Source organism: Hemicordylus capensis, chromosome 2 (assembly GCF_027244095.1).
Source record: "Hemicordylus capensis ecotype Gifberg chromosome 2, rHemCap1.1.pri, whole genome shotgun sequence".
Lineage (NCBI taxonomy): Eukaryota > Metazoa > Chordata > Lepidosauria > Squamata > Cordylidae > Hemicordylus > Hemicordylus capensis.
In genome coordinates, this window is record NC_069658.1 from 220,515,556 (window position 1) to 220,539,255 (window position 23,700).

At 46.5% G+C, this 23,700-nt stretch overlaps 1 protein-coding gene and 1 long non-coding RNA gene across 6 annotated transcripts in view; one reads left to right on the forward strand and one right to left on the reverse strand.

The window, feature by feature from the left end:
- RFX2 (regulatory factor X2) overlaps positions 1 to 23,700 on the reverse strand; it is a 70,794-nt gene that overhangs the window by 39,509 nt on the left and 7,585 nt on the right. For 3 of the 5 annotated variants that reach the window (XM_053302916.1, XM_053302917.1, XM_053302919.1), the window contains exons 2-3: positions 3,171 to 3,279; positions 1,981 to 2,070 (exon numbers count right to left, since the gene is read on the reverse strand). In XM_053302916.1, the coding sequence (XP_053158891.1) occupies positions 1,981 to 2,070; positions 3,171 to 3,275 (195 nt within the window). In that variant the 5' untranslated portion in view covers positions 3,276 to 3,279. Of the gene's footprint in view, positions 1 to 1,980; positions 2,071 to 3,170; positions 3,280 to 11,486; positions 11,509 to 14,622; positions 14,749 to 23,700 lie in introns of those variants that run through there. The other 2 variants (XM_053302918.1, XM_053302920.1) reach the window with 2 other exon arrangements.
- Positions 8,687 to 12,515, forward strand: LOC128347795 (uncharacterized). Its single transcript, XR_008317726.1, has 4 exons — positions 8,687 to 8,857; positions 9,096 to 9,238; positions 11,392 to 11,507; positions 12,143 to 12,515. It is a non-coding gene; the product is annotated as an uncharacterized LOC128347795 (long non-coding RNA).

Here is a 23,700-nt window from a genome sequence, read left to right on the forward strand (position 1 = left end):
GCTACCAGTCAGAGTAGACCAGAGATTCTCAACGTTGGGTCTCCAGCTGTTATTGGACTTCAACTCCCATAATCCCCAGCCCTAGTGGCCTTTCGTTGGGGATTATGGGAGTCCAATAACATCTGGGGACCCAACGTTGAAAATCCCTGGAGTAGACAATACTCAGCAAGGTGGTCTGACTCGGCAGAAGGCAGCTTCCGATGCGAGGCTCCTGGCACCCGCTTTTGATGCAGAAGATTCTAGGTTCAATCCTGGCAGCATCTCCAGGTAGGTCTGTTGGAACCCTGCCTGAAACCCTGGAGAGCTGCTGCCAGTCAGAGCAGACAATACTGAGACAGATGGGCCAAAGGGCTGACTTGGTTGAAAGGCCAACATTTCACCTCTCTTTTCAATAGAGTTTAAAAGTAGTGAGCTCCCATTTTTAATGGTTTGACTTCCTACCAGTGGCTATAGGCCACCTCCAGCCTCAGGAGCAGGATGACTCTAAATACCAGTGGCAGTGGAGCAACAGCAGGAGAGAGGGCCTGCCCTCACCTTTTGCCTGTGGGCTTCCCAGAGGCATCTGGTGGGCCACTGTGTGAAACAGGATGCTGGACTAGATGGGCTTCCTTGGGCCTGGTCCAGCTGGGCTGTTGTTATGGTTTTATCTCTTCCATTGCACCCCGTGGCCAGGGGTGCCTTTGCCTAGCTTTGGCCGGTTCGCCAGTTACAGCCTTTTCTCAACTGGCAGGCCCTGGCAACAGTAACTCATGCCTTTGTTACCTCTCATTTGGATTACTGTAATGCGCTCTACCCAGGGGCAGATCTGGGGAACGGGGTGCAAGGGTGCAGTTGCACCCCCTGTGAATTCATGCTGAGATCAGCAGTAGCAGAGAGTTTAAAAAAAGGGTTAACTTTCCCCCCAGCCCTATTGGAATCTATGGAATTCCTTGCCATGGGATGTGGTGATGGTCACCAGCTTGGATGGCTTTAAAAGGGGCTTAGAAAGATTCATGGAGGACAGGTCTATCGATGGCTACTAGTCTGATGGCTGTGGGCCATCTCCAGCCTCAGAAGAAGCACGATGCCGCTAAATACCAGTTGCAGGGAAGCAACAGCAAGAGAGACGGCATGCCCTCACCTCTTGCCTGTGGGCTTCCCAGAGGCATCTGGTGGGCCACTGTGTGAAACAGGCTGCTGGACTAGGTAGGCCTTGGGTCTGATCCAGCAAGATTCTTCTTATGTTATTTCCACCTAATGATACTATGTTAGTCCTGTTAGGATTATGTTTGTTTAGTAAGGGAATGTTTCAAGCTCAATGTATTGAGCTTGAAACCTTCTGAAACTCAACAAAAATTGTCTTTTTTGAGAAACCCAGGGATTTTCAAACTGATGTTGTTCTCAAACCAGATGTGGTTGAACTACAACTGCCATCATCAATAGCAACTGCGGCTGTGAATGACGACAGTTGTAATTCAACAACCTCTCGGGACCCAAGGTTGAGAAGCCCTGCCTTAAGTAATGTTGAATGTCAGCAGTCAAGCCAAATGTGCTTTTGGTTGCTCTTTTTTCTTTAAGGCCGCATATGGCTAACCAAGTTCTGAGTTGGCTAGCAGGCCACTAAAATAAATCTATGGTCTAGTAATCCTGTACAGAAAGAACGTAGGATACAAAAAGCCAACCCATTTTACAAAAGTTTCTCTGACTCATTGCCTGTAAGGGATCTTCAATTGCCATAGGCAACCAGTCAGTCGCTGTTTATAAGTCGACGTTCAGGAATGAAGACAGCAAGTTTCAACATGAAATCAACGGTATGCCCAACCAACTCTGAATTTTAAAAAGACATTTGGCTTTTTTAAAAAATCCAAATTTCAAAAACAAGTTTGAGACATGTATATAGCGCAGCAATCTATCCTGTTTGTGTTTGTTGTGAATGTTGTGAATCTGGCTAGTTCCAACCAAGTTGGGAATAGTTCCATCCCTGTGCAATGTGCACGTTACCTGCTGCGGGACCTGCTGGACTCTGGGGACGGACAGCTGTTGCATTTGCCCTCCTTTGGGTGTGGAGCCTGTTGCCTGGACCAAAACCCTCTGAAAGGATGAACAAAACAACCCCACGGTCATCTTCTAGAAATCTGTGCTGCAAACAGCACCCGAGGCAACAGGAAACATACATAAGACCTAACTCAGGGGCAGTCCTTTCATGAGGCAAGGTGAGATAGCTACCTCAGGGGGTGGATTATTGAGGCACCAGCAGGATGGCAAGATGCCCCCTGCTACTGCCCTCGGAGGAGCTCTTCAGGATGGATCTGACCCTTGCAAACTCTGCCAAGAGAGCTTCTACTCACACTCCTTACAAAGATTGCAAACAGCACAAGGAGAGCAGAGGAGAGAGTGGGGAGGGAAAGAGGAGAGGAGAGAGTGGGGAGGGAACGAGGAGAGGAGAGGGTGGGGAGGGAACGAGGAGAGGAGAGAGTGGGGAGGGAAAGAAGAGAGGAGAGGGTGGGGAGGGAAAGAAGAGAGGAGAGGGTGGGGAGGGAAAGAAGAGAGGAGAGGGTGGGGAGGGAAAGAAGAGAGGAGAGGGTGGGAGAGGAGAAGGAAGTGGGAAGAGAAAGAGGAGAGGAGAGGAGAGGAGAGGAGAGGGTGGGGAGGGAAAGAGGAGAAGAGAGTAGGGGAGAGGAGGAGACAGTGGGGAGGGAAAGAGGAGAGGAGGTTGCTGGCAAGATTTCCCCCTCCTGCCTCCTGCGCCACTTTCAAAGCTTGCAAGGGTTGGTTTTGATAGGAGTCTAGTCCCCACAAGAGGCGTGGGGCAAGGCAGCATTTGGCACTTCACCTTAGGTACTGCAGCTCCTTGGGCCATCCCGGGCCTAACTCAATGAACTGTCACAGCAAGGAACACTTGAGAGTCAAAGAAATCTGGCTCACCCTTCATTCTGTTGTATCCAACAAAGCAGGGGTGCCCAAGCCGGGTCCCCCCTTGAAGGCCATTGTGGCTGAGCATGATGGGAGTCCCCAACAATATCTGGGGACTCAAGGTGGAGAACCTCTGCCTGAGTAGCCTACATTTGGCCATAGCCAGTGCACACATAACTCTAAAACATGTTACATCTCCTCCAGCTGTAGCTGGTGCAATATGGGAAACTGAAGAAGTAAGCAGGCCTCAAGTTGGAGAGAAGAAGAGGACATCCTACCTGCTGGGATGCCGGCACCGGCTGAACGACGGGCGCTTGGACCGACGACGACGTACGCAGTGCCACAGGAGTTGCAGAATCCGAGGCACCCTCTGAACTCTGCATGGCTCTAGGAGAGAACAGAAGTGGGGGTTGGAGAAAGCGCTCGTAATTAACTGCAGAAGCTAATTTCAGCTTCCGAGGGGAAAAGCAGTCGCCTGCAGGAAGCCAGCGAGTCTCTAAGGTGCCACATGGCTCATGAGGAGTGGTTCACAATCAAAAGACAAACAAAAGGGAGATGAATGGATGGATGCGTGCCGGGTTCGGAATGTGATGGAGAGGTCAGGCGTTTGGCGGACCCAGCTTGCAAACACGGAATGTGTGGAAACTCAAAATGCACGATGTTGACAAACCTAAGCTTCAGTTTCAGTTCTGAATGTCAGTGTCAAGTCTTGATTTTTTTTTTCATGCTAAAAGCCCTGATTAGCCTTTTCCTTCAACAACATGAAACATCAACCAGCCACAGGCAGTCTTTCAAACCCAGATTTTCTAGAATTCACAAATTTTCATAAGTGGGAATGCTGCAAGGATTTAAATATATATATATATATTAAGAGACTATGCTGTAACCATGCAAATAAAGCTGAAGGTACAGGAGAAGGTTTTATGTGCTACCAGAGTGGCTTATGAGCAAGCCACAATGGGGCAGCCGAAGAATCTCCCAGCTTTGCAGCGCATACAGGTGGCCCTCGTTACCTGCAATCCTGGCACCCACAGTTTTGTGCATCCACAGTTTAGTCATAGGGGCCCAGTTTCCTTATTTGTGGGGCAAAAATGGGGTTATTTTCGCCAATCCACGGTTCTTGAGTGGCTGGAAAAGACTTCTGACATCATTTCCTGTCGCCATTTTGTAGTGCTGACCCATTTTGTGGCTAAAAATCACACACCCTAAAAAAGGAACATAAATCATAGGATTTGGAAGTTGGTGGGGGGCATTGCTGGAGGGCATGGTATTGTGCTTTTTTCTATTCCTCATCCCTGCTTTTCCATGTGATTTTAAGTACACTTCAGTGTGCTTAGGAATCTAACCCCCTAATCCCCATAGGGTTACAGTTTCTTTATTGGCTTCATTATCTGAGGAAATTGGTGGGAATGGAACCCCCATGAATAATGAGGGCTTCCTGTACATTAGTTTATTTGCATGTTGGGTGTGTGGAGAAGCAACTGCAGGATTGCTACATCCCATACTCAATCCTGCACAGATCCATTCGACCCCCAACTGGCTGCATACACACCCAATGACAAACCATGAGCATTGGACTCATGTGCTTCCCTCTCCTTCAAATGTGCAATGGCTCAATTCTGGTTTCAGATTTAAGTAATGATTTATTTGATTTGTTAACCAATCACAGTTCCCCAAGTTCAGCATGAACGGAGAACCGATGGGCTTTTTTCAAAAACAGACACTTTCAAGTGCCTCCCCTCGAGTATGGAGGAGAGGAGAGGGCCCCAGCTCGTTCGCTCTGATCACCCCCATAAAGACAAGCCACCACTTGTTGTTAAATGTGCACACAGCCATTGGCGATCCAGCGCTTTTTGACATGGTGAGCTGCTTCAGGTTCAGAGGAGGGCAACTGAGATGGGGAGGGGTCTGGAAGCTGGGATGGCAGCAGCGGAGGTGGCAAAACCTTCCCCACTTCCCCCACAACTCTCCCCCCCCACTCTCTCGTTTCCCCCCTCACAGCTCTTTCTCTTGCTCCCCCCCCAAATCTCTCTCTCTCACTCCCCCCTTCACATCTCTACCTCTCTCGCTCTCCCCCATCCCTCAGCCTCCCCAAGGGAGAGTGCCATTGTGGCGGCCGAGGTCGGCTCCCATTGCCAGCCTCTGTCATGTCACCCAGCTGAGTCTCCTTGTGAGGAGGATGGCCAATTTGGGTGGGAGAGCACACCGAGGGCCAGCCTCCGTCACCCTGCCTCCTCATGAGGAGAACAGCCAAGCTGGGGCTTCCCTTCCGGCCTGCACAGACGGCCCTTGTTGCGCTCTTCCTCCCCAGCCGTCCTCCTCATGAGGAGACTCGGCAGGGCGATGGAGGCCGCTGCTCAATGCCTCTTCTCTTTCTTCCACAGCGCTGCCTCCTCCTCGGCCCTCCCTCCTCCTCCTCAGCTGCCCCTCCGTCCTCCACTCAGCCCTACTCCGTGGCTTCTCTCTCTTCTGGACAACTCTCGTGAGATGTGCCACATACCACGGGATGCGCAATATATGTCCTAAGGTTTATCGATGAGAGTCACACATAGAATAAGCAATTGGGGGAAATTGGGAATAAAAAAGGGCTCACAGGTATTTGAAAGAAAATATTAACATCACACCCCATGTGGCAATTCTTGTACACACTTTTTTCTTGCTGGGTACTGACGGACACCAACCATTTTACAATTTTTTTAAAAAAACACTATACCTACTATCTAAAGCGTACATAACTAGCTACTATATAACTACATTTCTGAACTACTTTGAAACAGTTAACAAGTTCAACTTTTTCAAATATATACAATCACTTCCTCTTCCCCTGGGGCTGAAAATGAAAACTTTGTTATTAAACAAACAAACCACTTTACTGGATTGTACAGACTTTAGACAGTTACTTCACTCAAAAAGCTCATACAAATAGCTCCATAAAAGTTGCACTTCAAAACTGCACTTCAAAGAAGTTGCAGTTCTCCTGCTAAGTAAGCAAGGTGGTGATTCTCTTTATTTAGCAGGGGGAGAGCAACTGGCCCTATCCAACCCCAGCACAGCATCCCTCCAGTGGCTGTTGCTGGTGTCTAGCTTATGTTTGTTTTTTAGGTTGTGAGCCCTTTGGGGACAGGTAGCCATTTTTTATAAATAAAAAATTATGTTTATTTTTATGTATATCTATGCAAACCATTTTGGGAACTTTTGCTGAAAGTGGTCTATAAATATTCATCATATATATATATATATATATAGAGAGAGAGAGAGAGAGAGAGAGAGAGAGAGAGAGGAAACATCCCTTGAAATAAAAGCTAATCACAAAATGAGTATAGGATGTTTGCTCCATTCAGGCTGAGCTTCCTTTTTACTTACTATTACTCATTATTTCACACTATCACTCAAAGAGAGGAAGTTCTAGGAAGTGAATGAACAGCAGTGCACTTAAAGTGACAGTGCAATAATTCTAAGAGCACAAAAATGTTCTCAGAATTAAAGTGCAGAATCTTATTTCCTGGCCCTTGAGTCCTGGAAGTTGGGGATCTCAAACTTGGGTCTCTAATTTGGCAGGGGGCAGGCGGGGTTTTCTCAAACTCCTTGGACTATGACCCCTACCATTGCAGGTGCAATGCTCTGGGTATGATGGGAGTTGTAGTCTAACATCTGGTGACCCTGCTGTAAGCAATCCAAGCAGGCCTGCAAACCAGGAGTGCAGATGGAGGGAAAGATCGAGGAGCCACTCTCCACTTTTATACTTTGGGTAAAGGGGAAAGACACTTGGGGGAGCAGATATATGGTATTTCAGGCAGGGAACAAAGGCAATTTCTAACAAGGCAGAGAGAGAAACAGTAACACATGGGGGAGAGGAGAAACACTGGGGGGAGATGAAAAAGCATAAGGAAAGAAAAAAGAAATCTACACTTAAATGGGAAAACTGGCTGCGATCACATAGGTTAGGACTGTAAAGGGGTTTGCCACATCCTATGCTGGTAAGTGCAGCCATGCCTGTATTCTTCTTAATGATTGATGGGATGTTGATATTCATATGAAATTTTCAGTACGATAATACATAACAAATGGTTTAAACAACAGGTTTTTAACCCTCCCTAATGAATGCAAGTAATTAATGTTAGCAGCTAGATTGCAATAATTGGCTCCGGGTATCTCAAACTTGGCTCCCCAGAAGCTGTAGTACTACAACTCCCATCATCCCAAGCCACAACAAACGAAGGCTGCCTAAATAGTTCTGGAAATTGGTGATCAAGGCACGAAGGCAGGTGCCTTTCTCCTTTTGCTTATTTTGAGATTCTCGAGCTTGGAGGTATACTGCCTCTAAACATGGAGGCTCATTTCTTAGCTATTTAAATCATGGTCTAACAGCAAGTAATGCCTTTAGAAAAACCACCAGAATTATCTTGCAGGGTCAAATCAGTGCACTACTTGGTCATTGATTTTCCACCAATTCTGGTCAGCCAGCTGCATTTCAGCCATCGTGAATGGGGATGGTGGGAATTGTAGTCCAACAACATTTGAGGACCCAATTTGAGAAGTCTTGGTTTAAGCTGGGGTAGGCAGCCATGGCTCTCCAGGTGTTGTTGAACGACAACTTCTATAATCTCCAGCCGGGATGATGCGAGTTGTAGTTCATTGGCGGCTGGAGAACCAAGGTTGCTTACCCCTGCAGTTTAAACAACAGTGTTTCCCCCTCTAATAGATACAAGCTTAATTATTGTTAGTGGCTGAACTACATTAGTTTGCTGCCAGCAAAAGTCGTTTACTTAATTGGAAGTACTTTTCAAAAAGTAGCTGTAATTATCATTCAACGGCATGAAAAGTAGTTTGCCACTTAACTGCTGGCGCAGATGCTTTAGGAGAAAGCAGTTAAAATGTGGCAAGCCGACCGCAAAGAATACAACAGTGCAAACAGTTTGCTGGAAGCAAAGTTGTCTACGGAAGGAAAAGCAGAGAACTTTTAAAATAGTAAAACATGTATTTTGTTCAAAAGATTTCTCCGCTGCCATTCAGCAAGAGCTCCCCACACGTGGAGCAGCAGAAGACAACATTATGGGGCTTCTGTATTTAATCTACAAAGTGTGGGACAATCTTCTCTGTGCTTGGTGTCCTTAGAAGAACTTACTCTTGGAATGGAAGCGGACCGAGAGAGACTTGACTAAGGCTTTACAAGGAATCTGTGGCAGAACATGTTAATGTTTTAATGGTTTTTATACGGTGAACCGCCCAGGGACTTTTTTGTATAAGGCAGTATACAAATGTAATTAATTGATTAATTAATAAGAAGGACAGGACCTGAATCTGGAACAGCTAGGCCTGATTCTTTAGTCCGAGCTGGCTGTGAAGCAAAGCCAGGTTACATTAGTGGAAATATTTGCTAACTTAAAAAAAAAAAAGAAATCAAAAACTTTTACTGTACCCGTGGGCGATTAGGGAGCAAGCCATGAAGTGAGCAAATCTCTCTGGCCTTAGTAAGACGGGAACGAGGTGGGGAGGGGGGGTGTCACAAATAGATACTGCCTCTTGCGTCACCACCCAGCAAATTCTAACTGGAGAATGAGCCCCGGACGAGACAGCCGCTCGGGACAGATGGAGTCCCTAGAAACTGTCTCTGTTTACCCTGAGCTGGCTCTGTATCCAGGCAGAGAGCATGCAACAGGAAAAGGAACTGTTTTTGTTTTTTTAATAAAGAAAAAACAACTAACAACTTCTCGGTTCTATTTCTGGTCCTGCCATGTTCCGTGACCTTGAAAGAACGGCACAGCTATCAGAACATCTTTCCATTTCTCTCTTCTCTATTGCTGCTCTTCAGCTAGTGAGTTGGGACCAAGGAGGAAGTGAATCTGAAGCAAGCCCAAAAACTGGTTCCGGGAGCAATTTTTTAGTGAACTGAAACTGAACGTAAAATCTCTCGATAGCCTGGAAGCTGAACTGGGACAGAAGAGAAAATCTGGGAACTGGTTCCGTAAGCAGGAACTCTGCTCGCAATTTGCATGATTAACTGTATAACTCAGGGGTTCTCAAACATGGGTCCCAGATGCTGTTGGACTACAACTTCCATCATCCTAAGCTACAAAGGCTTCCCTGGATAATGGGAGTTGTAGTTCTGGGGACCCAAGGTTGAGAACTTCTGGTACAATTCCCCCCTCCCTCTCTCTTTTTTAATTTTGTTGTATGTATTTCCTTTGTAAAATTCCTTTTAGGCCAGGCCTTGAAAAATTTTGTTTGGATCTAGGAACCAGCCCCAAAGTTTAGGGGACAGACGATGGAAACTTGACAAAATTACTGGACTTAATGACAGACATTGTGGAGGGGAAGGATACACAGGCTTCCGTTTTCCTTCTTTGTAAGTAACATACTTATTTTTTTTTTATTTAATTTGTAGACTGCCCCAAATTTCCATCTCTGGATGGTTTATAACAACATAAAACAAATTCAAATGAAAACCTTAAAACAATTTAAAACCACAGTCAAGTTTAAAAGTCTGGGTGAAAAAAAAAGTCTTTAGGGACTTTTAAAAAGTTGTCAGAAATGGGGAGGCTCTTATTTCAGCAGGGAGTGCATTTCCAAGTCTCGGAGTGGCTACACGCTTCTCAGAAAAGGCCAGACACTTCTCAGCCACCAGAGGAACCTCTCCAGATGATCTCAATGGGCAGTGGGGCTCATGGCGAAGAAGAAGACGTTCTCTTAAATACCTAGGGCCTAAGCTGTTTAGGGCTTGATGTTGCCATGGAGAAATAAATTTGGGCGTCATCAGCATACCAATAACACCCAGAACCAGAATCTCTCCCAGCGTTTCATGTAGGTGTTAAACAGCATTGGAGTCAGTACAGAGCCCTGGGAGACACCATAAAAAGTTCAAACTATGAAGAGCAGAAGTCTCCAAGGGACACCCTCTGGAATCTGCTCGAGAGGCAAGAGTGGAACTACTGCCTCCCACCCCCAACCGCCTCAGACGCACCAGAAGGATGCTATGGTTGACAGTATCAAAAGCCGCTGAAAGATCCAAGAGGGCCAACAGAGTCACGCTCCTGTCAATTCCTAATTGGAGATTCTCCATCAGGCTGACCAAGGTAGCTTCCAACCCATAGCTCACCCGAAAGCCAGTCTGAAATTAGTCCAGAAAATCAGTTTCATCCAAGCTGCCTGGAGCTGGGAGGCCACCACCCTCTCAATTATCTTGTCCAGCCACATAAAGTTGGAGACAAGCCTATAGAAGAGGTCTAATGATTGCCTCCTTAAAACAAGGAGGCATCCTGCCCTCCCCCCAGAGAAGCATTTATAATCTCTACCAGGCCTTATACAACAATCCCCCTGCCTGATTGTAAAAGCCATGTTGGACAAGGGTCAAGTAAACAGGTAGTAGGCCGCACTGTTCCAAGCAGCTAGTCCTCAGGAGTCACAAACTGGAACTGATCCAGCCTAACCACATAAGAGGAGTTGCTGGACACCTCAGCATCAGACACTGCCATAATTGCGGGATTTGAATCCAGGTCGGCCCAAATACAAGAGATTGCTGTGTCTATTACTATGTCACTAAAACCAGTATATATGCAAAAAGACATATGACTGATATATGCAGAAAACGTGTGACTGAAATATACTATACAAAAAACCAGCCAGGCAGACATCTACAAACAGTGTATATGAATAGTTGAATACAATACACATAAACAGATGGTAGATAGTAAACTCCCATTGGGAGCCCAGAGTCTTATAGAAGCAAAAAAACCTCATAACCAAAAGTTGGCATCAATGTGTGGCTCTGAAATAGCTCACGTTCCCAATAGCCGCTGCTTCAGCCCCTGTAGTTTTTCCTATAGCAAGAACAGTTTTGAAGCAGGCCGGAGAGGACACTTAGGAGCTACCATATCTACTGCCCTGGTGAGTTTGCTGTTCCAGTTCTCCACTAGAGCATCAACAGGATCACTGGCAGAGGCAACATTAAATTCTTCCATGGCATCTTGGAATCCTATTGGATCCAATAATCTTCTGGGGTGGACCATCCTAATAGGTCCCTCACCCCTGCAGAGGTGGGACATGGTGGTGAATCCAACCTTAACCAGATGGTGGTTTGTCCATGTCAATGAGGAAATCACAAGAGTCCCCATCCATGGAACACCACCCTGATCAGATCAACCGTGTGACCAGCAACATGCGTCGGTCCCAAGACCACTTGGGACAGACACACAGTTGTCAGGGCTGTTATGAACTCCTGAACTGCCCTAGACAAATTGGTCCCGAACTGAACATTGAAGTTTCCCACCACCACAAGCCTGGGGGACTCCAACGCTAAGCTCGAGACCAAGTCCGTCAGCTCAGTTAGGGACTCCTTTGGGCAGCAGGGGTGATCGGTACCACAACAGAGTCCCCAAACTTAAGTACACACATTCAAAATGGTCAGATATTTCAACAGGGATCCTGGTAAGGGATATCTTACAGACCACAGCCACTCAGCTTCCCCTGCCCCACCCTGTCCTCTCACCTGCTTCTCAACAGAGTACCCTGGAGGGAAAAGCTGGGACCAGACTGAGCCACCAGCCTCTTTCATCCATAATCAGATGATGGATGATTTTGATTTATTCTGGACTGACCTGGCATTACAAAGGAGCAAGGTGAGGCTCTGTGGGTGGTTGGCACTGCTCCGCAAGGTCAAAATGCTGGCAGGACAGCTGGAAGGGGAAACAGCTATTCAAGACAAGACAAGAGAAGCAGGCCTTAGAAGAGAAGCAGGGCTGCCTGGGACAAATAAAGATTATCTTTAATAACTTTAGGCACCACCGTTAAATTTCTAGGCGCCACAGCTTTCTGGGTTTTAAACATTAAAAAATAAACATTTGGATCTTTTTTTTTTTTGCTCCCGTTAAATAGTTACCATTGGGCTGCATCCAAATAAGTTGCTCATGAGTAGCATTGAAATCAAAGACAAGCTAGTCATGACTAACTGAAGTCCTGTCTGTTTCCATGGACTTACTCACGACTAACTTTCTTTGCATTCCTTTGATAGAGTTGCACTACAAGCAGAAAGGTTTGATATTATTCTGCATGAAATTCATCCAGACCTGTTCAGATCTGGTGCAAAATATCTGAACCCGTTCCCTGAGCCACTTTTCAAAGTCATAGCCCAAATGGGAGAGTTAAGAAGTACGGATCAGCCAGAACGGAACCCATGTTCCCACTCCCTCATGGGTTGGGGCAGTGACACCCTCGTTTTTAACTCTTGTTTGAGATTCGTGTTTGTTTATTTAAGAATACAGAGGCAGAGAGAGCAAAGCAGAGGGAAAGGGTGACTGGATTCAAAGAAGAGAAGCATTCCTTAATTGTTCTGGAAGAGGAGAGATTTTGCAAGAATTGTCACTCAAATAAATCATAGTCAATCAGTTAAATCTGCACATGAATTTTAAAAAGCAAATTTATTCTCCTTGTCAATGTTAGAGCTGCACCATCTAAGATGGTCTTCAGAAGAGCACTGAAGATCCATCTCTTCAGTCAGGCTTTTAGTTGAATTTTAAATTTGATTTTAATTTTAATCATGTTTTTAACTGTTGATTTTATTGTTTATGGTTGTTTTTAATTCATTGTAAACAGCCATGAGATGTTTGGTGGCATATAAATGCAGTAAATAAATAAAATCTGGGGAATCAAGGTTGAGAACGCTGTTTGAAGAGAAGAGATAATTGGGATGAAACAAATGTGTGTGTACCGAGCAAGAGAAATGGAAACCTCTCAAATTCTTTAAAACTTTTGAAGAATGGGTAGCATAGCAGCTGAGAGGCTCAGCTACAAATCACGTTTGAATCTCAGTTCAACTGAGACCTCACTAACAAGTGAGGGAGACCCTGGCCTAACTGGTCTTAGGCAAGCCACTCTCTCCCAGCCTCAGTGCCCCATCTGCAGAATGGGGAGAGTAAAACCAACCCACCTTACAGGGCTGCTGTGACAATTACAATATAATGTATGCAAAGTGCTTGAAATATTTCAAAAGCCCTACAGAAACATTAAGCATTTTTATTATTATTACAGTACTACTCTAGTAATTACTGCTGACAACCTGACTAAATTTACTCAAAGAAACTGATTACCAAGAAATTTAGGACTGACAAAAGGAAGTACTTTTTCCACACAATGTATAATCAACCTATGGAATTCTCTGCCACAAGATGGGGTGACAGCCAACAGCCTGGATGGCTTTAAAATAGGTTTAGACAAATTCATGGAGGAGAAGTCTATCAATAGCTACTAGTCAGAGGGCTCTAGACCAGGGATTCTCAACAGTTGGGTCCCCAGATGTTATTGGACTTCAACTCCCATAATCCCCAACCAAAGGCCACTGGGGCTGGGGATTGTGGGAGTTGAAGTCCAATAACATCTGAGGACCCAACGTTGAGAATCCCTGCTCTAGACCACCTCCAGCCTCAGAGGCACGATGCCTCTCAATACCAGTTGCAGAGGAACAACAGCAGAAGAGAGGGCGTGCCCTCACCTCTTGCCTATGAGCTTTTCAGAGACATCGGGTGGGCCACTGTGTGAAGTAGGATGCTGGACTAGATGGGCATTGCGACTGATCCAGCAGGGCTCTTCTTATGTTCTTAAGTCCAACTGAAATTAAGAGGACAAAGTAGGCACTCCTAACTTCATTAATTTCAATGGGACTTCCTCAAGTAAATTTAGTCAGGAAGCAAGCCACCTTCTGCAGTTTTAGCCGACCTTCTTGCTCCCCTAGCCAAGTTTGCAGCCCCTTTAAGCTGGAAAGCTACACAAAGATCCTGCTAAGCCGGGCACGAAGCCAAACTACAAGAATTCTGTAGGATTCCAGAAGGTGACACATTTCAAACAGCTTACTGCAGCCTCTCTCGGGAGCTCAGAAGAGAAACCTTCTATTATCAAGCTTGGCTTCTGTTCAGTAGGAAGCCCACCGCTGGGGTGGGGGCAAAGCCATTCCGTTTATTGCAGAAGACAAACAAAAGCAAAGGGGGGGGGGTAGGATGAGAAGCAGACCCAACTAGCAGAGAGAAACTCTGTTCTCGGCTCCAAGAAGAGAGGTCTAATTTTGTTGCTCTTCCTGAACGAACAGACAGATTCCCCCTCTCCTCTGCCCCAGTTTCCTTCCTGGGCACTTGTTTCTAGGAAGATCGATGTGAGAGGGGGCATCCTTCCCCCCCCCCCGTGTCCAGTGTCTTTTATGGCAAAACAAGCACATAAAAACACCCAGAGCTTCTGCAGTTACTATAGCGAAGAAATTATTTTTCGTTCTTTTTTTCTCCGCCGCCCTGGAAGGTCTGACAAATCACCCTGACATATTTAGTGTGTTTTCCAACCGTTTAATGGGAGGAGGGCGGATGGCCGGAGGGAGGGGGGATGGCATTGTTTAGTTTGGGAAGCATTCTACCCGTCGCCGGGCAACCGGCCCCTGGAAACGGGAGTGGACCGCGTTGCCCCTGGCAACCGTTGTTACTCAGCAAACAATGCGGACCAGTGCACACACAGCCAGAGCTGGCGGGCCTGGAAGGCTTAATTGAACATCTGCATGTGTTTCTCTTCTCCCCCCCCCAACCCTCGCCGCCCCCGCCACGAATAAAACTGGCGCTGGAGGAAGACAGATACTCTTGAAGGCCAGAGTTTGGGGGCGATTATCTCTTGCTCCGTGTACAGGCGGCTGGTTCAAGTTGATAATATTGTTGGATCACGGATGTGAAAGTTGGGGGTGCAGATTTTTCTTGTATTCAGTACCTTATAATCTGGGGGTGGGGAGAGACACACAGCACAAAAGACTTTTGGCAAGGGAAGGTTCTGTTTCTTCAGAGGCAGCTGCGCCTCTCTGGAGTTGTAAAAACTTTTTGCTCCGTCCGAATCTTTCTAAATGCAGGGATAAAAAAGAGAGGCAGACAGGTGAAAGATGGGAACAGAACCAGAGGTACGAAGGATCCACCCCACCACACACCAAAATGTCCTGGTGAACTGCTAGACTACAAAAGAAAAAAGACCCCAAGCCCCACAGCTGAACTGTATTGTCACAATCAAACTGGAAAACTGCACTTCAGTTATGATAACCTACCAAAAAAACCAAAACAAAAAACCACCACAGGGACAATCACAGTTAGTATTCTACTATAACAATAGTCTCTACTAGTGAAATCATCTAGAAACATTTATGCACTTTCATTAAAATATTATAATACAGCCCCCTGCCCAAGATCCTGAATAAGGGAGCCCCTTTCTAAAGAATGTCCTCAACTAAAAGGGGATTCTTTCAACCCCTGAAGTTAAGTTTTAACTGGAACCAGGCCTGGAAAGTGTTAAATTAAAATGGTTCCAAACGTGTCGAGTGGCTTCCACTCATCATAAAGGCAAATCTCAACATGGCCATGCAGCTCTAAGGTCCAAGGTGGGCCATTTCTAGGTGACCACAGAACAATATAAAGTTAGAGAGGGAAGGGACCTGGGAGGTCTTCTAGTCCACCCCCATGCTCAGAGCAGGAGACTGCTACAGCATCCATGAGAAGTGGCTGTCCACCCTCTGCTTGAAAACCTCAAGTGAAGGAAAGCCCGCCATGGCATGAGGCAGACTGTTCCACTGTCAAACAGTTCGCAAGTCAAGAAATTCCTCCAAATGTCTAGCCTGAATCTGCTTCCTTCCAGTTTCAACCCATTGGGTCTACCACTTTCTGAAGCTTCCATCACAACTGCTATGAGCAGCTTCTCAGCTGTGCCTGCCCCCAAACAGATCAATTACAATGATGTCTGTTTTTTTCTGTTTATTCGTAACTTCTATCAGGGTCTACTACCCGTCGTTTGGAGATCTGCCAGAGCTCAAGCCCATTAGATATAAAACCCTATTATTCAAACAATAATAGAGTTATGCAACACAGGAAGCCACCTTATACCAAGTCAGGCCCTTGGCCCATCTAGTTCCATATTGCCAACACTGACTGGCAGTGGCTCTCCAAGGTTTGAAGCAGGGGTCTTTCCCAGCCCTGGCTGGAGATGCTGCCAAAACTGAACCTAGGACAGGGCTGCTCAACTTTGGCCCTCCTGCAGATATTGGCCTACAATTCCCATAATTCCTGGCTATTGGCAACTGTGGCTGGGGATTATGGGAGTTGTAGTTCAAAAACAGCTGGGGGAGGGGCTACGTTCAGCAGGTCTGACCTAGGATCTTCTGCATGCAAATGTTCTACCACTGAGCGACAGCTTCATCCCCCAAGCTAGGAGTGCACACACATGCACAGTGCAGCGGATAGCCTCAGACTTGGTTTCCATTCCCCACTCAGCCACACACTTTACGCAGTGGCCTTTTGGGGGATCTGAGTATGGCCCTCCATGAACAAATCCTTGCTCAGCGAAAGGGCCCTCACAGCGAAAGGGCTGTGAGGGTAATAACGAGGGACTAGCCACTTTCTCTCTGCTGACCACACTTCAGAAGTTTCTTGCAAGGCTAAAATGAGAGGGAGATACACGGGTGGGGGGGGGGAGAGGGAGGGCCGTAATCCGAGCCTCCCTTCCCCACCGCAGCTTTGGCGCCTGGAGGGAGAGACGTCGCAACCCGCCCCCTCGCGTCTCCTGGCCAAAAGCACTGTGTGTACGGGTGCACGTTGCCTGGGTAGGAAAAGAGATGACAGCAGCACTGCAGCCTTCAGTTTGAACACAGTGACACCATGCCTGTTCCACTCGCACCCCACTAGTAGCTGTAATGTAAGGTACTGTAAGGCATAGGGAGAATGCTGTCCAAAGCCTCCTTCTGCACCCCATAAAAGGAGAACACGGTTGTTGTTTTTAACCCCAGAGAGAATCTGGGCAGGACTTTCAAATGCATTTCTCCTAGAGCTGCTCCACATGTGACAAGCTCCATGGAGATTCTCACACTCTCATGCGCAAGAAAGGCGCACATATGATGATGATGATTTATTCAATTTCTATAGCGCCTTTCCAAAAATGGCTCAGGGCGGTTTACAAGAGAAATAATAAATAAATAAGACGGATCCCTGGCCCCAAAGGGCTCACAATCAAAAAGAAACATAAGATAGACACCAGCAACAGTCACTGGAAGTACTGTGCTGGGGGTGAACAGGGCCAGTTACTCTCCTCCTGCTAAATAAAAGAGAATCACCACATTAAAAGGTGCCTTTTAATGATGCATGTCGACTGGCCATGGCTCCCAGAGACATACAAATACAAATATATAAAAATAAAAAGACATGCACATGTGACACCAAAAAAGCACTCTTTTCTGCAAAGCCTTTGCAGAAGGCTTTGAGCTACTACAGCCTACCACAACACAGCCTAAATACGTGCAACTAAAATAAATATGCACATTATCCCCCTGTTCATCCTGCCTCCTCTTCCCTCTCCTTCCCCTATTGTCACCTCCTATACTGATCTTTAGATTGGAAACTTCTTGGAACAGGGATCTCTTATACTTTGGAAAGGATATGAGCCCTTCTGGACACGAAGTTCTCCGCGATCCTCTCCAGATACCCCCACCTTCAGAGGTGTGCAAAGTGGGGACCAAAGAGCAGATGGTCTTCCTGGTGACACTTCATTTGTGGAGTGTCTCCTTCCCAGGGAGTTTTGCCAGGCACCCTTATTGCCAGGGGTGAAGACATGTTGGCTTACTTTATCAGCCAAACAAAATATTTTACTCATCAAGCTATGTCGGTGCATTGCTCATTAGGACTTTTTTTCCCACTCGTCAGACATCATTTTTCACTCGTCACAGACTAGTAGACTAGTGGATTTCTGCAGCCCTGCTTATCACTACCTTTCAAATGGCAAGTGGAAACCACAAACAGGGAACTTTTAATCCCAGCACCTATAATTCTAACTCCTGCTTTATGATGTTTCCCCTGCTTTTTTTAAAATTGTTTCACAATGTTATTCTGTCTGCACTGCTTTTGCTTCATTACAGTCACCATAGTTTGCAAGCTTAATTCTGTTAATTCTGCTGTGAAGTGCACCGAACGCTCCTTGGCCAAAGCGTGGGGTGTACTCTCATCCGTACAAGAGGGAGCTCTCGTCTGTTTAGTGGAGGGAAGGCAACTGTCCCTCTTGCCTCCTATAAGTTTCTTTTTAGACTGTGAGAGCCTTAAAGACAAGGAGCCATTTCCTCTCGAGATGCACAATTTGGGAATCACCTCTGCTAACTGGGCCACAAGGTGCATTTTCGAGTGGTGACTTGTTTGTATTTAGCAGGGGGAGAACAGCTGTCCCTCTTCAGCCCAGCACGGCGTCCCTCCAGTGGCTGTTGCTGGTGTGTTTCTGTTTAGATTGGGAGCCCTTTGGGGACAAGGAAGGGAATCATCTTCAGATCCATTTGGGGCCACAGTTTGTGAATCACTCCTGCTCACTGATCCAAGGGGCAATTTTTTAAATGGAGGCTCTCTTCTCATTAGCAGCGGGAGAGCAACTGTTCCTAGTCGGTCTAGCACAGCATTCCTTTCAGTGGCTGTAGCTGGGGCCTCATAAGAACATAAGAACAGCCCTGCTGGATCAGGCCCAAGGCCCATCTAGTCCAGCATCCTGTTTCACACAGTGGCCCACCAGATGCCTCTGGGAAGCCCACAGGCAAGGGATGAGGGCAAGCCCTCTCTCTCTCCTGCTGCTGCTCCCCTGCGACTGGGATTTAGAGGCCGCTTGCCTCTGAGGCTAGAAGTGGCCCAAATTCCCTTATGTTTCTTCTCAGACTATGAGCCCCTTGGGGACAGAGAACTATTTTCTCATTCCCTCGCTATGTAAACCACTTTGAGAACTCTGTTGTTGTTGAAGAGGGGTATACAAATGTATTTTTAATACTTCTAATTATTTACAATAATAAGTAAAAGAAAGTACCATATATACTGATGGGACTACACTAAACAACAACAAAATCATAATGGCCCAATCATCTGGAGGGAGCGAGACCTGATCTCTCGCCTCCTGCAAGGATCTCTCATTATCGCTGACGCATTGAGCAGGTTTGAGAGGTCAGCAACCAACACCGGCCAATTCATATGCTATCTTATTGTTCACTGCTTCGTAAAGAAAATGCACAACGGCATTTTGAGTGCGCACGGGGTGTAAATTTTTTTAAAAATGAGATGATCAACATGCAATTGTTTTCCCCCATCGTACATGCAGTGGAACAAACACTTGTGTGTTTTATTTGGTGTGCCTGAGGAGGAGCACACGAGGAGGCGAACTGGTCTTTTGGTAGCGAGCATGACTTGTCCCCTTTGCTGAGCAGGGTCTGCCCTGGTTTGCATTTGAATGGGAGCCAGTGTGGTGTAGTGGTTAGAGTGCTGGACTAGGACTGGGGAGACCCGAGTTCAGATTCCCATTCAGCCATGAAACTAGCTGGGTGACTCTGGGCCAGTCACTTCTCTCTCAGCCTAACCTACTTCACAGGGTTGTTGTGAAAGAGAAACTCAAGTATGTAGCACACCGCTCTGGGCTCCTTGGAGGAAGAGCGGGATATAAATGTAAAATAATAACAACAACACTATAATTCCCCTTAGGGGATGGGGCCGCTCTGGGAAGAGCATCTGCATGCAGAAGGTTCCAAGTTCCCTCCCTGGCATCTCCAAGATAGGGCTAAAGGAGACTCCTGCCTGCAACCTTGGAGGAGACGCTGCCAGTCTGTGTAGACAATACTGAGCTAGATGGACCAATGGTCTGACTCAGTAGAAGACAGCTTCCTATGTTCCTATGAGGTTTTCCAACGCAGAAACAACTTCCATGGTCAATGCAAGAACACTGATCCCTCAGGAATTATTAAAATACCAACTCCAGTTTGATTTGCTTGACCTAGGAAGGGAATGGTAGCCGGATCGGAAGTCCACAGGTCAGGGCTGGGCACAATGTGACAGTGAGCTGAAACTCTGGGGTCTAGGGCAGAGACCTCCAGGACAAAGCTAGAGGAGTGAAAACACAAGCTAGTGACCTCTAGGCGGGGGAGTTATGCCTACCGCTGTAGAATTTTCAAACACTGCCAGGGGGCAAAAGATACCCAAATAGTAACTGCAGTTGTTACATGAGCAACAGTGAGACTGAACAGCGTCAAAAAGAAAAAGAGCAAATTAACATGGTGTCAAAAAGCTAAGATTGAAGGAGCTGCCTGCCCCCATGTTGATAAGGTCAAGGGACATTTGAGCCCCATTATCATGTTAATCATCCCCGTTGTCAAGAAATGCAAGGAGATGTCAGACAGCCAGGACAGCTACTTGCTAGAAGGAATCTTAATACAAGCAGGCTAAGGACCCGGAGGGCACAAGTCAGAGCGCACATTCCAGGAGCTGTGGAAGGTGTTGAAGATCACGATGCTGGTCAGGGAATCCTACACACAGACCCTCACCCCATTTTCAAGGGAAGAGTGTTCTGGAGAGCCAAGGTAATATCCTCAACTCTGAACCACTTCAAAGGCTACAACAGGGTCTCTCAAGCTTGGGTCCCTAGATGTTATTGGACTACAACCCCCATCATTCCCAGTTAGCTCAGGATGATAGGAGTTGTAGGCAACAACATCTGGGGACCCAAGCTTGAGGAACTCTTTAGGAGAGGACAGCTGGTCTTCTGGTAGCAAGATTGGCTTGTCCCCATAGCTAAGCAGGGTCTGCCCTGGTTGCATATGAATGGGAGACTTGATGTGTGAGCACGGTAAGATATTCCCCTTAAGGGGTGGAGCTGCTCTGGGAAGAGCAGAAGGTTCCAATTTACCTCCCTGGCAGCATCTCCAAAATAGGGCTGAGAGAGAGTCCTGCCCGCAACCTTGGAGAAGCCACTGCCAATCTGTGAAGACAATACTGAGCTAGATAGACCAATGGTCTGACTCAGTATATGGCAGTTTCCTATGTTCCTAACCCTAGGTTACAAGGTTCCTAACTGGGGAGGAAATGTGCTTTTGTGTAGGAGATTAATGTGCAACACCATGTTTTCCCCAATGCAGGCTTTCCCCACTGCCCAGATCTCATGCTAATTCTTCCAGTGAAACCCCCTTCCTTCCTTATAGCGATCTGGCAACTTGTGAAGCAGGGGTCAACTCAAAACAAGGAGAAAGCATAAAGGTAGAAACATTGCTAGCAATTGTCGTGCACAGTTCGTGCAGAGACAAATGCTGCCGGTTGTGTATGTCAGCCCACTGGGGGCTCCCATAAGCATGTCATGCTGCTGGTCTAGGACTGCAAAAATCAGGAACAGAGAGGCCAGGTCAGGCAGATTGCAATGCAGATGAAGGGCTGTGTTTGGGTGGGTTACAACAGGCGACAAGTTTTCTTTGGAGCTAGGAGCCAGCCCCCCAAATGTAGGAGCCAGACTACAGACACTCGGCAAAATTATTGGTCTTAGTGACAGACACTCTGGAGGGGGAGAATAAATGGGATTATCTTTATCCCCTTCACAACACACTTAGAACAGAGACAGAGCTGCCTCGGACAAATAAGGAGTGTACTCAATAACTCTACCTCTGAATATCCTAGTCTAGGCAGCCACCACAATTAAATTTCTAGGCACCATGATTCCCTGGTGCCGAGAATTTGTCAAGCCCTAGGTTATAAGCTTTGTGAGCCAAGATGTAACAAAATGTCATTTGACAGTGTAGTGCAGTGGGTAGTGTGGACTTAGACTAGTGTGGGTGAGACATAACAGCACATCCTGGTCTTTTGGGTGACAGCAGAAGCTTGATGCAAAATCAGAGGGCAACATTTTTAAAAAAAAAAAATTAAAAATCAATTTTTTTAAAATCTTCATCTGTTCACCCAGACATTTAATTGAATACTGTTTTAATAGTTTTAACATTGTTTAAAAACACTGTTCTAAAATTTTAAATTGTTGTAATGTTTTAACTTTTTTGCTGTCATTTATTTTGTTTTGTTGTAAACTGCCCAGAGACACAAGTTTTGGGCCATATAAAAATATGTTAAATAAATAATAAAACAATAAATAATCTGCTGAGCCCCTGAAGCACCATCCGGGAGGCAGCTAGAGCTAGTCTGGAGCTGTGGCATCTGCAATACGGACCTACCTTAAAGGGTTGCTGTATGGATTACAGCACGATAATTCATGCAAAGTTCTTTGAACACTCAGGCACTATACAAGAATGATGTATTAGGAGGGAGTGGGGGAACATAGGAAGCTGCCATATAACGAGTCAGACCCTTGGTCCATTTAGCTCAGTATTGTCTACCCAGACTGGCAGCAGCTTTTCCAAGGCTGCAGGCAGGAGTTTCTCTCAGCCTTATCTGGAGATGCCAGGGAGGGAACTTGGAACCTTCTGCATGCAGGTGCTCTTCCCAGAGCTGCCCCATCCCCTCAGCAGAATATCTTCCAGGGCTCAAATGTAGTTTCCCATTCAAATGCAAACCAGAATGGATTCTGCTTAGCAAATGATTCATGCTTGCTCCCACAAGACCAGCTCTCCTCCCAAGAGTCAGACCACTGGTCCATCCAGCTCAGTATTTTCCACTCTTACTCTGACTGGCAGCGGCTTTCCAGGATTTCAGGCAGAGGTCTCTCCCAGCCCTACCTGGCGACACTGCTGGGGAGTGTCACACCTGGGGCCTTCTGTATGCTAAGCTGATACTCCACCCCTGAGCTCTGCCCCCATCCCCAGGATCTCCACTTGCACGGGCCTTCTTTCTCACCGAGAAACATTTTTCTAGCGTCTCGCCCACTGCAAGGATATTCTTCATTTGCATTTTGTCGTATACCGCTCAGATGGATACTTTGGATGGGGCAGTTTATAAATGTAATAAATAAAATAAATAAGAAATCATCATCATCATCATCATCCACATGTTGTCATAGCAACATAGGAAGCTGACATATACTGAGTCAGACTATTGGGCTATCTAGCGCAGTATTGTCTTCACAGACTGGCAGCAGCTTCTCCAAGGTTGCAGGCAGGAATCTCTGTCAGCCCTATCTTGGAGATGCTGCTAGGGAGAGAATTTGAAACCTTCTGCTCTTCCCAGAGTGGCTCCATCCACTGAGGGGAATATCTTACAGTGCTCACACTTCTAGTCTTCCATTCACAGGCAACCAGGGCAGACCCTGCTTAGCTAAGGGGACAAGTCGTGCTTGCTACCATAAGACCAGCTCTCCTCTCACCCATCCATATACAAACCAGGGCAGACCCTGCTTAGTAAAGGGTACAATTCATGCTCACTATTGCAAGAGGAGAGCTGGTCTTGTAGTAGCAAGCATGACTTGTCCCCTTTGCTAAGCTGGTTCTGCCCTGGCTTGCATTTGAATGGGAGACTACATGTGATGTAAGCACTGAAAGATATTCCCCTCAGGAGAAGGGGCTGCTTTGGGAAGAACATCTGCTTGCTTGCACACAGAAGGTTCCATGTCCCCTCCCTGGCATCTCCATGATAGGACTGAGAGATACTCCTGCCTACAACCTGGGAAAAGCCACTGCCAGTCTGTGTAGAGAATACTGAGCTGGATGGACCAAGGGTCTGACTCAGTATATGGCAGCTTCCTATGTTCCTAAGACCAACTCCCCTCCTCTTATTACTATTACTAGCTGCTTTCATTTGTATTTAATAAAAAGGAGTGTGGTTTACTTGTTGAAAAGCAAAATAAGATAAAGGAGGCGTTAGAGAAGCGATACAAGAATTATGCCATGCATACATTTTCCATAGAGATGGGTTTTAAAAGTTGGACAGGGCAGGGGAGGGAGAAAAGGAAAGGAAACAGGACTGTGGATTCTGGTTTTGGGTGAGTCGAGTTCTCCAGCCCCAGAAACCATTTCTAAGAGCAGATCACAAGCATGGAACATGCAAAATAATTATAAAGACGAATGGGCATCTGGGCATGTGCAGAAAACATTTCCTT